Source organism: Camelus ferus, chromosome 6 (assembly GCF_009834535.1).
Source record: "Camelus ferus isolate YT-003-E chromosome 6, BCGSAC_Cfer_1.0, whole genome shotgun sequence".
Taxonomy (NCBI): domain Eukaryota; kingdom Metazoa; phylum Chordata; class Mammalia; order Artiodactyla; family Camelidae; genus Camelus; species Camelus ferus.
In genome coordinates this window covers 58,676,611-58,690,623 of record NC_045701.1, presented here as the reverse complement: position 1 = coordinate 58,690,623, position 14,013 = coordinate 58,676,611, and the positions used below count along the sequence as shown (strand labels likewise).

At 40.5% G+C, this 14,013-nt stretch overlaps 1 protein-coding gene across 1 annotated transcript in view; it reads left to right on the top strand.

Moving 5' to 3' along the window:
- Positions 1-1,478: 1,478 nt before the first annotated feature.
- Positions 1,479-14,013, top strand: part of CCDC175 (coiled-coil domain containing 175) — a 56,633-nt gene continuing 44,098 nt past the window's right edge. Inside the window, exons 1-5 of the mRNA XM_032482131.1 lie at positions 1,479-1,647; positions 3,342-3,427; positions 5,248-5,359; positions 9,185-9,320; positions 11,936-12,164. Of these exons, the coding sequence (XP_032338022.1) occupies positions 1,491-1,647; positions 3,342-3,427; positions 5,248-5,359; positions 9,185-9,320; positions 11,936-12,164 (720 nt within the window). The 5' untranslated portion in view covers positions 1,479-1,490. The remainder of the gene's footprint in view (positions 1,648-3,341; positions 3,428-5,247; positions 5,360-9,184; positions 9,321-11,935; positions 12,165-14,013) is intronic.

The following is a 14,013-nucleotide window of genomic DNA, read 5'->3' as shown; positions in this document are numbered from 1 at the left end:
TGAGGAGATGAGCAGGAATACTCTGGTGTCAGCATAAAGGTTGGCTCAGGGTGGTCCAATCCAGATAGTTGAAGAAGAGAAGAATTTATCACGGGGACTATGCCTCAAGGGCTATAGAAACCAAAGGGAACATAAGTGAAGAAGATCCCAGAGACCAGAAAGCTGCCCACATGCCTGCACTGGCTGATGAGCAGCTGGAGAAAGACTGCTGGAAGCACTGACTCCCACTCCTGCCACCTCTGGAGCCACCAAAACTGCTGGGACATGCAGTCAACTGTGGTGGCCTGAATCTGCTACTCCAGGAGACAGGAACAGAATGGCTTCTTTGTCAGCTAATCTACCAGCCTGTCCAGTCAGGGTGTTTGAGAAATGTAGTTCCTAGGCATCCTGCCCCTGCTACACAGGAGAGCACAGAAGGCCAGGGACGGACCTGAATGCCAAGTCTTGCAAAAGAGGGGACCCAGGAGAGTGTCCAAGGCCAGGATACGGTTCTCCCTGGAGGAGGCCTGGGTTCTAGAGCTGTTTCTGCTGTTGATGTGCTTGCTGTGTCCTCTCCAGGGCAGCGTAGCATAGTTATTCAGGGCATAGGCTCTGTGTCCTCATACCCAAAGTGGGAACTAACACCTACCTCAAAGGATTGCTATGAGGATTAAATTGACTACTGTAGGTAAAGTATTTGGGACGGTGCCCCAAACACAGGAAGCATTCAGCAAGTGATAGCTATTGTCATTGTTACTTTCACGCTGATTCCACTTTTGCCCTCTGTATAGACAGCTTAAGGAGGAGAGGGTTAAATCATCTTTGCTGCTCTCTAGCCAGCAGAGGAAAGAGGAACACAGTTACAGTCTGAGGCTGATACGGGGCTGGATTTTGGAGGCGCAGAAAAGAGTAAATAATATCCCTGCTTTCAAAGAGCTCACAGTTTGATGAGAAGGCAGAAGAAAATCACTGATTCAAGGTAAAATGTGCTCAGTGGTAGAAATATATACAGAGAAAGTTCTAGAAGAATACAGAGACAGGTTTTGTAGCATAATGGAAAGATTCATACAAACTCCACTTTAAGCCCCAAATTATCCTCTTGTGATCCTGGGCGATTCACTTAGTCATCCCTGCCTCGAGTTGTGAAAGTGGAGATAATAACGTTCCTGGTCGAGCCATTGTGAACACCGAGGAAGCTGTACATTATTTGGCACAGAGATGCGTTCAAAAGTGGTCATTATTATGATCCCCGTGGTCCGCAAGAAGTGCACAAGTGTTCAGGTACAAGGCCTGAACTAAAGAAATGAAAATGAAAGGAGGAAAGGACGGCTGAAGAGGGACTCGTCCTTAGCGGATTGCGTAACTATCGTGGATAAAGCTAGATAAATCGCGAGGTTTCTCGCCAGGTGAGAGCCGCGGGCCTTTGCGCAGTCTCGGTGCCCTCGTTGCCCCTGACAACCGGCGGTCCTTACCTCTGACTGCAGGCGCCTGCGCTGCGCAGGAGCAGCAACATGGCTCTGAGCTCCTGGTACCCTGAGCTGGGGTTCGGCGAGAAGGTGGTGCAGGTGACCGCTGTCTCCACGGGCCCCTCCCTGGAGTTATGCACTTTCCCGTCCACCCTCGGCTCCTCGGTCGCGGCTGCCGCCCTTGATCAGCTCTTTGTTGTGGGTGAGAAGCCCGTGGGCTCCCCAAGGGACGTCTTCTTAGAAGTGATGCCTAAATGGCGCTCAGCAGGAACCCTCATGGGGACCCTCCTCCCAGAACCCGGGGCATCCCTGGCTAGGGCATAACCTTTTCTGGCTCCTTGGGACCCAGGGCTCAGCTCTGACTTGGCCCAGCTCACTAGTGGCTGGTGACAAATCCAAGTCACTGCCACTTGCCTGTGACCAGAGTGCCCACCTGCATTTTGATTATGCGTTTAATTTCAGCTTATCCCTTCTTGTCTTTTCTTAGCAAGTTAATTTCGTCCAACACTTTGCCATGGCAAACTGGAGAATTTAACAGGCAAATAAGAAACGGAGTGTTTAAGAAGCTCCTGTTGCATTAAGCAAGGAATTGTGTATTGGGCACAAATACTTTTTCTGCCAATAATTTCTGGACCCTCAGAAGGTTTTTCGTAGAAAAAAGCTTCCTTATGCTTTCTTGCCCTCAGTGTGAGTTATAAAATATGTAGTTTTCCAGCCAATTTGCAAGTGGGAACAAGCTTGTGCTCATTCATTCCATAGGAGAAAGAAAAGGAGACAGCAGACAATGCCTGTCCCTCCATAAGTCACACTTGCTTGGAAGCTCAGTAACTGAGTTTCACTTGGTTTGAGAGCTTATTCATTAAGAGAATTCAGGTTCCCTGGAACAGAGGAACTGCTGTTTACTCTTCTGAGAGGTGAGGATGTCCACTAAAGGCATGGACTCTGGAGTCACACCACTTGTGTCTGAATCCAGTGATGGGCTCTCTGACCTTGAGCACATGACATGACCTCAAAGTCTTAGATTTCTTACCTGTGAAATGGGAATCATGAGGTTATAAGAATCAATTTAGATTACACATACGTGTAAGACATTAAACACATCAAACTCATCCCACACATGAGAATGCAGGCCTGGAATCCATTTAGACAGTATCTGTATAATGCAGTCGTGACAGAGCCAAGATGAGTCGAGTTTCCTCTGTTCTCTCTCCTCATCCTTTTATGTTTTCTTTTTTCCTTCCTTCCTTCCTTCCTTCTTCCCATTCTGCATGTATCTTGTCTTCCTTACCTTTGCAAGCATTTCCCAAGTGTCTCTTCTGTGTTTTCAATGTACAGTTTGTGAGAGAAAAGGTGATATCTTTCTTACATCAGTGGGGTTAGAAACTCTGCCTACATTTTAACTACCACTTTTATAATGTTTACTCTCATCCCATGATTAAAATATTGGCACAGAAGTGAAAATGACATAATGGGTTTTTAAAGAATTAAATGCTTTTTTTTTTTTGCAAAATACTACATTTAGTATATATGTATACAAATATGTGTATATATGAAAACATTCTTAAACCTACATTATGGACATGTTATATTTATCCCTTTCATAAATATTTGTTGAATTTTTTTGTCCTATCCTATACAGATCCCTTCTTTCTACCATGAGTGATACAAAGATGGCGTCTTAAGAGAACTTTGTCCTCAAGTAGCATAAAGTATATACCTTAATTAGAACACTGTAAAAATAATAGCAAGTACAAAAGAGATTCTTATTAAGTACTATAGAAATTCAGAGATGGAAAATGTAATTTTCAGTCGAGTAAGCATTTGAGCTAGATCTTATAGAGTTAAATCAGATTTGGACAGATAAATAAGCGATCTTAACTTTCAAATTTTTTTTAGAACAATCACTGCAAAGCGATTATTTTAAATGCAATGAAGAAGCTAGGACATTTCTTAAGGACGTTGCTGTCGCTGTTAAGAAATTGGTATTGTATTATCTATAAGAGCTACTTTTTCAATCTTCCACTTATTTCTTCCTCAAACTTTAACTTAGTGCCAACTCTGTTCAAGGTACTTCAGTAGGTGAATAGGGAAAATACTTGCCCTGAATGAAAATTTCTCTCATTTTACTAATTGCACCAGTGTGGATCAGCTGTGGATTGCTGCCCAGTTTCCCATACAGAGCACTAAATTAAGGACCTGTGCTCTGAATGAGGGCAAGCCTGCTCAGGAGAAATGACCTGGTGGTAACAGAGCTCAGTTCAGGGGTGGGCCACATGGGTAAAGGCTCACAACCCCAAGATGTGAGCATTGCTTAAAATCAGGAAGCAACGTCTCGGATAAATTGCACATGTGGTGCCAGTTTTCTCAGGTCTCTAGAAGCAATTCCTTACAAAACAAATGAAAGATTATTTGGTACCTACTCTGTTGACATAGACAGTGCTTTTCACTGGAAACAAACAGGAACTCTTTCAGTTACATAAACTTGGCCCCATCAAAGAAATATTTTTAAAATTTCCTTTTGAAGTGTCACAAATGCGTCTCTTTGGCCCTGGATGATGTCTGTGATGCTTCCCCGGCAGGGTCAGAAGGGTGACATCTGTTCATTTGATTTAAAAATATTAAGGATCTACTACATATGAAGTATCTAAAAAATGTGGAAATCTGGCTGTAAAGTAAGTGAGCTCAAGTCTACAGACTGAGAAAAGTTACTCTCATTACTTTGTGATCATATTTTTATGTAATTATATGTAGTTGTGTATGTATACTACAGAATTATACTTTATAATCCCACTTAATTAAGTACATACATGTAAACACTGAGAATGTGCATTGTCCTACACTACAGTCCTGTGGAAACCTTTTCCTCTGCTTTGTTCTTTTAGTTATGTCTTTCTCCAGGACTTAGAGGGGTCAAAATATTTATTGTGGCTTATTAAATTATCTAGTATGTCTCCATTTAATATCTGAGCTGTGAAATCTCTTAAATAGAGATAAATCCTCCCATTTTTTTAAAGTAACACATTTTTGCTATTATAAAAACATTGTGGGTTTACTCTGGAAAATTTAGAAAAAAATAGATAAGCAAAAGAAAGAAAGTAAAAAACCAGCATGAGCCCACCCTAAAATAATCACAGTTAACTCTTTGATCAATGTCTTTCCTATTTTCAGGACATAGATGTACCTGTATTGAAGTTCATTTTTTACAGAAAAGTGATCATACTAAATATATAATTATGCAACCTGCTTTTTATTATTCATAAATTATAATGGCAATTTCTCAGTCCATAAAGTAACTATAGCCCTTATGATCTCTTATTTAAAAGAAGATTTATCTATTTTTTCCACTGTCAGATTTTTGGATGTTTTTCCTTTTTAAAATAGTCCCACCAATATAAAATTATAGGATATTTGTTTGGATTTTTAGGTGTGTATAAGAAAACCATTTTTCTTTTTATACCTGAACATGCTTTTATAGGCATTTTCCATTCTTTAATTCAGTAAGTTTCTCAGTGTCACCCTTTTGTTGGAGCCTTTCCTTTTAAACTGATTGAAAAGATGGGAAAGGTGATTTCTCAGTAGAAGAAAATCAGCAGAAATGTAAAGATAAAATAACAGTGACACCTTAAAAACTGATTGTAGAATAATTATTTTTCCTGCTTTCTATTCCAAATAAAAATAATAGCAGAAGGCATTTAATGAAAAGCAAATTTTGATCTCTGAAAACATTTACAGGACATTGTTTAGGAAATCAATCTTATATTTTAATGTCTTAACTTTTAAAATATGTAATTTAAACTTTCAGGAAGAAATGAGAAAAGCCACAATTGATCTTCTGGAAATTGAAAGCATGGAATTCAGCAGACTATATTTTCTACTGGAAACTCTTCCCACTGATGTTAGCAGAGAATTGGAAGGTACTTTTGAAGTTATCAACTCTAGAAATTTAGCTTATCTTATAAAATCGAGCTCAGTACTTGAAACAAGTACGTTTAATAGTTATTTCATATCAAAAATAACTAGGAAGAGTACACAACACAAATAAAATGAGATCCATAATCATTTTCCCTTACTTTTTAAGTGGAGGTAATATATGTGACTTGAATTTATGTAATTACTTATAAATAGGCTAAATATATATAGATCAGCCCATTCCAAATTGCTATTTATCCAATTAAATTAGGCAGCTTGCCTGACCTAACCCACTACTCTGATTTCTGTCTCTATGAGTTGATTACTCTAGGTACCTCATGTTGGTGGAATCATACGTTTGTCCTTTTGTGACTGGCTTTTTTCACTTGGTATGTCATTAAGATTCATCGGTGTTGTAGCATGTGACAGGATTTCCTTTCCTTTTAAGACTGAACAGTATTCCATTACATGTATATGCCACGTTTTGTTTTCCATTCATCCATAGATAGACCCATGCATTGTTTCTATCTTTTGGTTATTATAAACAATGCTGCTACAAAAGAATAAAAATAATAATAAATAATGATGTTACAAACATGAGTGTGCAAATATCTATTCAAGTCCCTGCTTCCAGTTCTTTTGGGTATAAATGCAGAAAGGAATTGCTGGATTGTATGTTAACATGGTAATTTTATGTTTAATTTTTTGAGAAGCTGCCATACTGTTTTCCACAGCAGCTGCACCGTTGTACCTTCTTGTTCACAAAGCACAAGTGTTCCAATTTCTCCACATTCTTGCCAGCACTTATTATTTTCTTTTTTTTTTTTAAACAGTCACCCTTATGGGTATAAATTGGTATCTCATTGTGGTTTTGATTTGCATTTTCCTAATGATTAGTGATGTTGAGCATCTTTTTATGTGCTTATTGGCTATTGGTATATCTTCTTTGAATAAATGTCTGTTCAGGTCCTTTTTTCCTCTTTTAATCAGGCTGTTTGTTTTGTTGTTTTTGAGCTGTGGGACTTCTTCATATACCCTGGATGTTAACCCCTTATCATAATATATGTGTGTGTGTGTGTGTGTGTGTGTGTGTGTGTATTTGCAAATATTTTGCCCCATTCGATGGGTTGCCTTATCACTCTTGTTAATAATGACTTTTGATACACAAACATTTTTAACTTTCAGATAGTCCAGTATATCTATTTTTTCATTTGTTGCCTGTGCCTTGGTGTCATATCCAAGAAATCATGGCTAAATCCAATGTTATGAAGATTTCCCCTATGTTTTCTCCTAAGAGTTTTGTCTTTTTCATTCTTACATTTAGGTCTTTGATCCATTTAGAGTTAAATTTTGTATTTGGTGTAAGATGAGGCTCCAACTCTATTTACCCAGTTGCCAGGAATGTTGGCTAAGGCTCACAGCTCAGTTCCTCTGCAGGAATTGCTCTACAAAAGAGAAAGGCCTCACTGCAGGTTCCCCAAGTGCTGCCCACATTCAGTGATTGGTCACCAAGAGAGTACAAGGTCTACCTCCCTTGCTCAGTGTAGAACAACTCTGCCATGTCACCACAGCTCCAGAGCTCATCACCATTTAAGCCCCCCACCCCTGCCCAACCCTGATTTCCTCAGAGATGTTCCTAAGAGCTCTACTTAATAAATTTTCTACATACAAATTTAAAAATTTGTTTCCCAGGGAGCCCAACCTAAAAGAGTGGTCTGAATAAATAAAAACTGATTTTTGAAGTAGATGTTACCCATTTATTGCCTTGCAGCTCCAAATCTACCTTCATTGTCTGCTCTGTCATAAGGGAGATGGACCCTGTGATGGGCCCTTTGCCAGCTGGTACAATGTTAAGCTTTGTCATCAGAGAGCACCAGAGGGACACTGGAGGAAAAAGGGGTTTTCTTCCCGGTCTCAGTGTTCCCAGCTTGGCTAGCTCCTGCAGTGCAGGCAGCTTCTCCAGTGCAGGCAGCTTCTCCCTTAGCGAGCACCAGTCCTTGGTGCCCAGCAGCTTCCTCCAATAACCCCTGGGCAGCTCCAAAGTAGATTGCTACCAGTGAGGCACCTCCCTGTAAACAGTTTCCCTGGTGTCCTTTGGGTGGTTTTGCAGTGAGTTCTAGAGTATGGCAATTCCCTGTGGACAGGTTTTCCTCAATGCCCCTAGAAGCCAGATTTCTAGTAAGTTCTGCCAGCCCAGCATTTCACAAATTTTCTTGCCATCTAGTGAGCCACCACCCTTTTCGATGAGGTCTGAATCTCAGGTCTGGAGGTGCTCCTTCCTGGAAGGCACTCTGTCTCAGCCATAGGGGTAATGCTGCTGCTTATGCCTGCTATTTCTGAATTCTTTAGAGTTCTCTTTATTGTCTTACTATTTATTCCTTCGTTACTCTAATCCTCTGTTACAGTTAATGATTCTTCATATTAAAATTCCCCTGTTCAATTTACTATAAGATTTCTATCTCTCAATTAGACTCTGAGTGATAAAGTCAGTTATAAAACAATATGCACGGTGTTAGTCTAGTGCTGGCAGGGAAAATACAACAAACTCCTACATGCAGGGAAAGAAATAAGACTTCAGAGAATCTGTGCTTAAGGCAGAATTAGGAATGTTTTTGTTTTATTTTCTTTGCTTTCTTTGCTGTCCATTTGAATTATTTTTATAAGCAGGAAAAATATTTTAGAAGGAAAAAATACCATTCTAGTTTATAAAGTCCTTGGTACACACTGAATACTTAACCAAGTAAATTTAATTGGCCTTAATGTTTTAAAGCTTTGCTGCTAGAAGAATGGTCCTTGGATGAGTAGCACCAGCATCACCTGAAAACTTGTTACAAAATGCAGAATCTTTAGGTCAACTTCAGACCTGCTATATCAAAATCTGTATTTCAGCAACATCTCCAGGTGATGCACGTGCATATACGAGACATAAAATTTCAGAAGTCCTGCTACAATGAACAATGTAACTAGTAGCCTACAAAAAAATAACCTGGCTCTCTAGGGGAGCTACCAGTCCTTTTCTAGAGAATTTTTTTTTATAAGAAATGAGTAACCCACTACCCATTTCTAAATAGCAGTGTTCAAAAATTCATGCATTTTTACCATTTATCTATCAAGCACTGAGGTAATCCTTTGAAGTTATGTGATTATACACTAATTTGCTATTTATTGATGAATAATTATTTCTTTAATACACTCGATTCCCTAGAAAGCAGAGCCAGAGGCAATGGCTTTTGCACTATTGTTTTATTAGGAGATATAATCCACAGAGGAGGAGGATGGGATAAGAAGACCAAAGCAGGGAAACAGGAGAGTTGATATGGGTGGCAATATGTTGTTGACTGTCGCTGAAGGCAACTAAGTGTAAGAATATGCCCCAGGACACAGTGTTACCTCTTCTCAGGCACATCCAGGCACTGGCTCCTGTCCACCATTGGTCCCATTGGTCCAGTGCTTGTCACACTTCCCGCACTTTGGGTTACACATGCATGGGTGTGGGTGTCTAAAGAAGTCCGATGACAGAGGCGACAGGGAAGTCTTAGATAGGTGGGAAGTGGCTGTGACAGGCAGAAATCAGGTGCACTGAGTCTGAAGTTGTTCAGAGCTCATAGAAAGCTGGTCACCGACCATAGCAGCAGCTGAAATAAGGGAAATAATTGATAGGTAAGATTGAGAGGGTCCAAAGGAGTAAGTAAGAGGTGTCTGATACAGGAATACCAATTAGAGGAATATTTCAAATAAAGATATAATTTGTTTATGATTTTAAAAGTCAGTATCTACAGTTATGCTGTTTCTCAAATAATTGAGTAACATTTCTTCTACTTACTTTTAAGAATGTGTCAAGGATGCTCGAAGATTAAATCTTGTTGAGATAAATCAGTTACACACGAAAATTACAAGGATGAACAATGAAATAGAGTTTCTGAAGAAGAATATACTCAAACTGAAAAAAATTAATAAAGCTCTGGGGTACGTACTTTTTTTATTTAGTCCTTGAGGGAATCAGAGTCTGAGGCTGAAGTGGGACATTTTTCCTGAAGGGTTTGTCCTCTGGTCTGAACTAGCGCAGTGTGAGTTAAGAGGCAGAGATCACTTATAGATGACCTGGACTGATGAGGGGTGTGGGATGGCTGCATAGAGCTCAGGAAGAAAGCAGAACATCTTTAACTACTGCAGCCAGGAGATCTGCAAAATTTCAGAGGCAATCTAGCTTCCCAACTCCTACCTCGCACCTCACCTCCAAAGGTAGAAACACACAGTGGTTGTCATTTGATTTTTAGTAAAATTAAGTTTGTAAGTCTCAACCACCAAAGCAAGAAATCTTGCCGGGTATTGTTTTGCAAATATAATATCAAACTAGATATACTATAATTAGTTTAGTTCCTTGAAAACATTCTTCTGAAGGGCTGAGAATGTAATTGGTTCTAGGTTTCATCTGCAATTAAATGAGAGCTGACACCTGTTAGCTTCTTTCCTTTATCCCTCAGCTGTGTTGCCAGCACTTCGCCTCTGTGGGCCTCATTTTCTCCATCTATAAAATGGGGCTTACAAATCTTGACTTTCCCACCCCATAGGGAAGAGATCTATTCTGAAAGAAAAAAAAACAAAACAAAACCATGAAGAATAACTCAGCACTGCAAGTCAATTTGCAAGACTAATATATAAATGTCAGATTTTCAGTTTGTTTAGAGTAAGAAATACTCGAAGAGCCCTCATTAGAGTGAAAAAATCTTCTTGGGAAGTAAAATAATCAGAAGGTGGCTTGGTGGACAAGATATCAAAGCATCAGGAATTAGGTGGAGACCTCAAGACACGTTTCAAAAAGTAGGCCCTCAGAACACCTATTCTGGCAGATGCTCCATGAAAAGGCAAGTTCATGATCACATAAGTTTGAGAAAGAGTGCATACTCTAACTCCCTGTTAGGGATTCACAGTGCAGATTTGTGCATGGTGCATACTAGCCACAGTCACCAGAGACCACTGTATAAACTAGACTAGCAATTTCTAAATTAATAATGAGGAAGAGAAAACCCAGGCTGGAATACTCACCTCAGTTGGCCAGCACCTTCACCCCACTATAGACCAGTGATTCTCAAACTTGAGTGCTCATCAGAATCACCTGGAATGCTTGTTAAATCACAAAGTACTGGGACCTCCACCCAGATTTCCGATTTAGTAGGTCTAGGGAATAGGGGTAAGAATTTGTATTTCTAACAAGTTTCTAGGTGATGCTGCTGCTGCTGGTCCTGACCACACTTTGAGAATCACTGCTCCAGAGAAGTCTTCATGGAAAGGCAAATTACAGACATAAGGTGGGTTGCCCAATGAGCTGGCATCATCAAGCTATAATCACTTTTCAAAGAAAGATGTCTATCAGGGTGCCCACAGCGCTCTGATGGTGATCCTCTCCTGGACAGTCCTCAAAAACTGGACATGTGCAAGCTTTTTTGGGAGGAGGGGAGCTCCTTTGGTCCTGCATTTCATTTCTGAGAACTCTCTTCCCAACCTATCACAATACACCTAGTCAGTTTTTTTTTTTATTTGACTTGGTTGTTTTTTTTTTTTTTTTTCTTTTTTCTTTGCTTCCTTCAGGCTACTCAATCCTTAATTTGCTTCTTTCTTAGAAAGCTTCCTTTATTAAACCTGGGAAGCACCCGTTATCTGACCCAGTCTAGACTGGGCTGCTTTTAATTGCCTTTCTATGCTGGAGTTGACTTTTGGAAAATGAACTTACCAACAACCTGTTTCCATTTTCCTGAGCCTTTGCATACAATCGCCCTGAACTAAAGTGTTTACCCTGGAGACTAGAAAAGGGAAAATGTGTTTACATTGTAGGAGCTTTGAAAAGAGGGAAAAATAGAAAAGGTACCAATTGTCCCTCCTCCAAACCTTTTATTATTAGCCCTGGGGTAGATGTTTCTCACAATCTTAAGGTTTTCCTCAGGTGGATGTGGACAGCAAGGGCTATGTGAGGTTAATGTCTCCTCTTGAACTCAGATTTGGCTGCAGCTGTGAGGAGATAAGAGGGTTCAAATTAGACATCAAGCACCCTCTGAGTGGTGAAGATGGACTCAGATCCCTTCTCCCCAACTCCTGTCCATCAGAGAAGTACTAGCTTTCTCCTGAGCCCTCCCTGCAGGGCAGTGGTGTCAGAAGGCGGCTGGAGGGGTGGCGGGATGTTTATCTCTTTTTAGTTTCGCTACATATCTCAGGATGATAAGATAGCTTTGGCAATGCTGCATATCAAACCAGTTTGGGCAGATTCCATTCACCTGTTCAAAATTATTTTTGAATCATTGTATGGTTTAAACCAAAACATCCCCATAGTGACTACCTGGTGTGTGAGAATGGGTTGCGTGAGGCAGGACTGCATGACACTTTTGCAGTGGTAAACAGTTGCAAGGTTAACACTTGTGTTTCCTTCTGTCCTTCATGTCAACCAAGGTTAGGCAATCACAAATACAACTCTAAAATAAGTATGCCTTACAATTTCCCTCTTTATGGTGATTTATCTCACCAAGTGGACTTTAAATTTCTTTCCTAAAAGCCATCCTTTTCATACCATGAATAATTCTTTCTCCTAGTGAACAGCAAGAGGAGATAGCAAGGCAGCATGAAAAGATTGTCCTGTCACTCAACCACGCAATGAAAGAAAAAGCCATTACCAGCATTTACATCAATGAGACTTACACCAAAATTAACTTGGAGAAGGAAGAAATAGAATTGCAAAAAAAATATATTCAAGAAGTAGAGGAGCAAATGGGAAAAGAAAAACAAGAATATTTGAAAAGAAAACAAAAATTGAATCAAGAAGTAAGTGACATGATTTTTTTTTAATATACAGAATTAGTACAGAATCAAGGGCAGGAAATGGGAAATAACTTATTCGTCCTCAAGGCTAGCAAGTGCTCCTTGCATTATCTTCTGCAGGAATAGAGCAGAGACTCAGGGACATGGGAGCCCCATGGGGAGAACGTTTGATTGTAGAGCAGCATCTCAGTTCATGGGAAAGAATAATGTAAGTGACAGGATTGCTAACACTAGGGTGGTCCCTTGCTCACTTGCAGCCCGTTAGGGACAAGGAATTTGCTTCCATGTCATCCGAGGCCCTATGTCTGCACAAAGGATCAGTGAGTTTAGCCCTGCTGGAGCTTGTGCCTCCTGCTGAATGAATCTGAGAGGAGAGGCCTGTAGAGGGGCTGTGCAGAGCCAAGGGTCCTGTAGACCGAATAAACAAAAACAAAACCAAAAAACCACATAGTCTAAAATTTGCAAGTTTTGTTTCATTTGAGGACTTTTCTGAGGACTATAGCCCAGCAAGGCAGCCTCTCAGATAGCTAATAGGAACTGTTCCAAAGAGGTAAGGGAGGAGCCAGGATATAAAGGATCTTGCTTGGGAAAAACAAACAAACAAACAAACAATCAGGAGTTGAACCTCAAAAGATTACTGCTAATTACAAAAAACAGACATCTCAAGTTAATGACTTTAGTGCTTTCCTATGTATGGGAGGATGCAAAAGTCTGGGCTCATCGAAATCATTCCTTTGAGACACATCTTAACTATGTAGGGCCAGTATCGTGTTTTTCTCCACCCTCGGCTCAGAGTCAGGCGGCAGCTGCAGAGGCTGATGGGTTGATGGTAGGCAACATTCTTTGTTTACCCGAATGGCAGGCAACATTTTTTTTCTGTCCACAGCCCCAACAGAGAAGAGTATTTTGAGACTAGAAATTTTGTGAGTGTCAGTGGGGATAATTTACTGCATCTTGAATTCTTAAGAATTCACACTCAGAATGGCTTCTGATGGATTCCTCTTTGTTCTGCTTCCAGCTGCCCCAGGAGAAGCAGGGCTGTTTCTGTATTAGGTGTTCCCAGCAGGAGCCTTCTTTTCCCCCATGCAGTGAGGGCCTGGCCCAGGATGAGCACTGCTGTTGAACTCCTGATGCTGCCCAGTCCATCCCGGGAACTGGCATAAGGATAATGCAGAATTGAAATTGGACCAGGGCTTGCAACTCTGCTATATTATATACATATGAACATTTGTTAAATTGCATTTCTTGAGTCAATTAAAATTTAGTGGAATACAATCTGGCAGTGATCAAATTTGGTTCTTATGATGATTGGTTTCATAAGACTGTTCATTAAGTTCCAGTCAGGTTTGAGAGTCTATATTCTTTACAGCGCCTGTCTCTTCAGAAACAGTTTTACACTAAAACCATGGATTATGTTTCTTGAGTAGAGATAACTCAGCCCTAGTCATCCTTGGAATGGGCAGTTTGTGAAGTCCCTGGCAAGGAGTCTCTTGGTCAGTCTGCAGCCACTAAACAGAATTTGTAAAAGCCAAGCTTCCTGGACTTTTTCAGGGGTTGAAGCCAGCTGTTAGTGTTCCAGTGCTGGAATGAACTGAAATCCATGGCTCCTATCACTGGGCTAGACCTTACTTGGATTTATTGTTATTTTAATGAAATAGTGTCAGGGCAAAAACAACAATGCTGTGAGGACTTCATCTCCCACACTGTTTGCAGCCCTCTGCTGGACTGTTCTCTCTGAGCAGTATAGAACACTCATGCTGAAGCAGCGTACTTAAGTTATAGGGGCAAAAAGTGGGATGTGTCTGTGTGGACACAGCTGAGGGATGACTCGCAGGGTGCTGTGGGCAAGGAG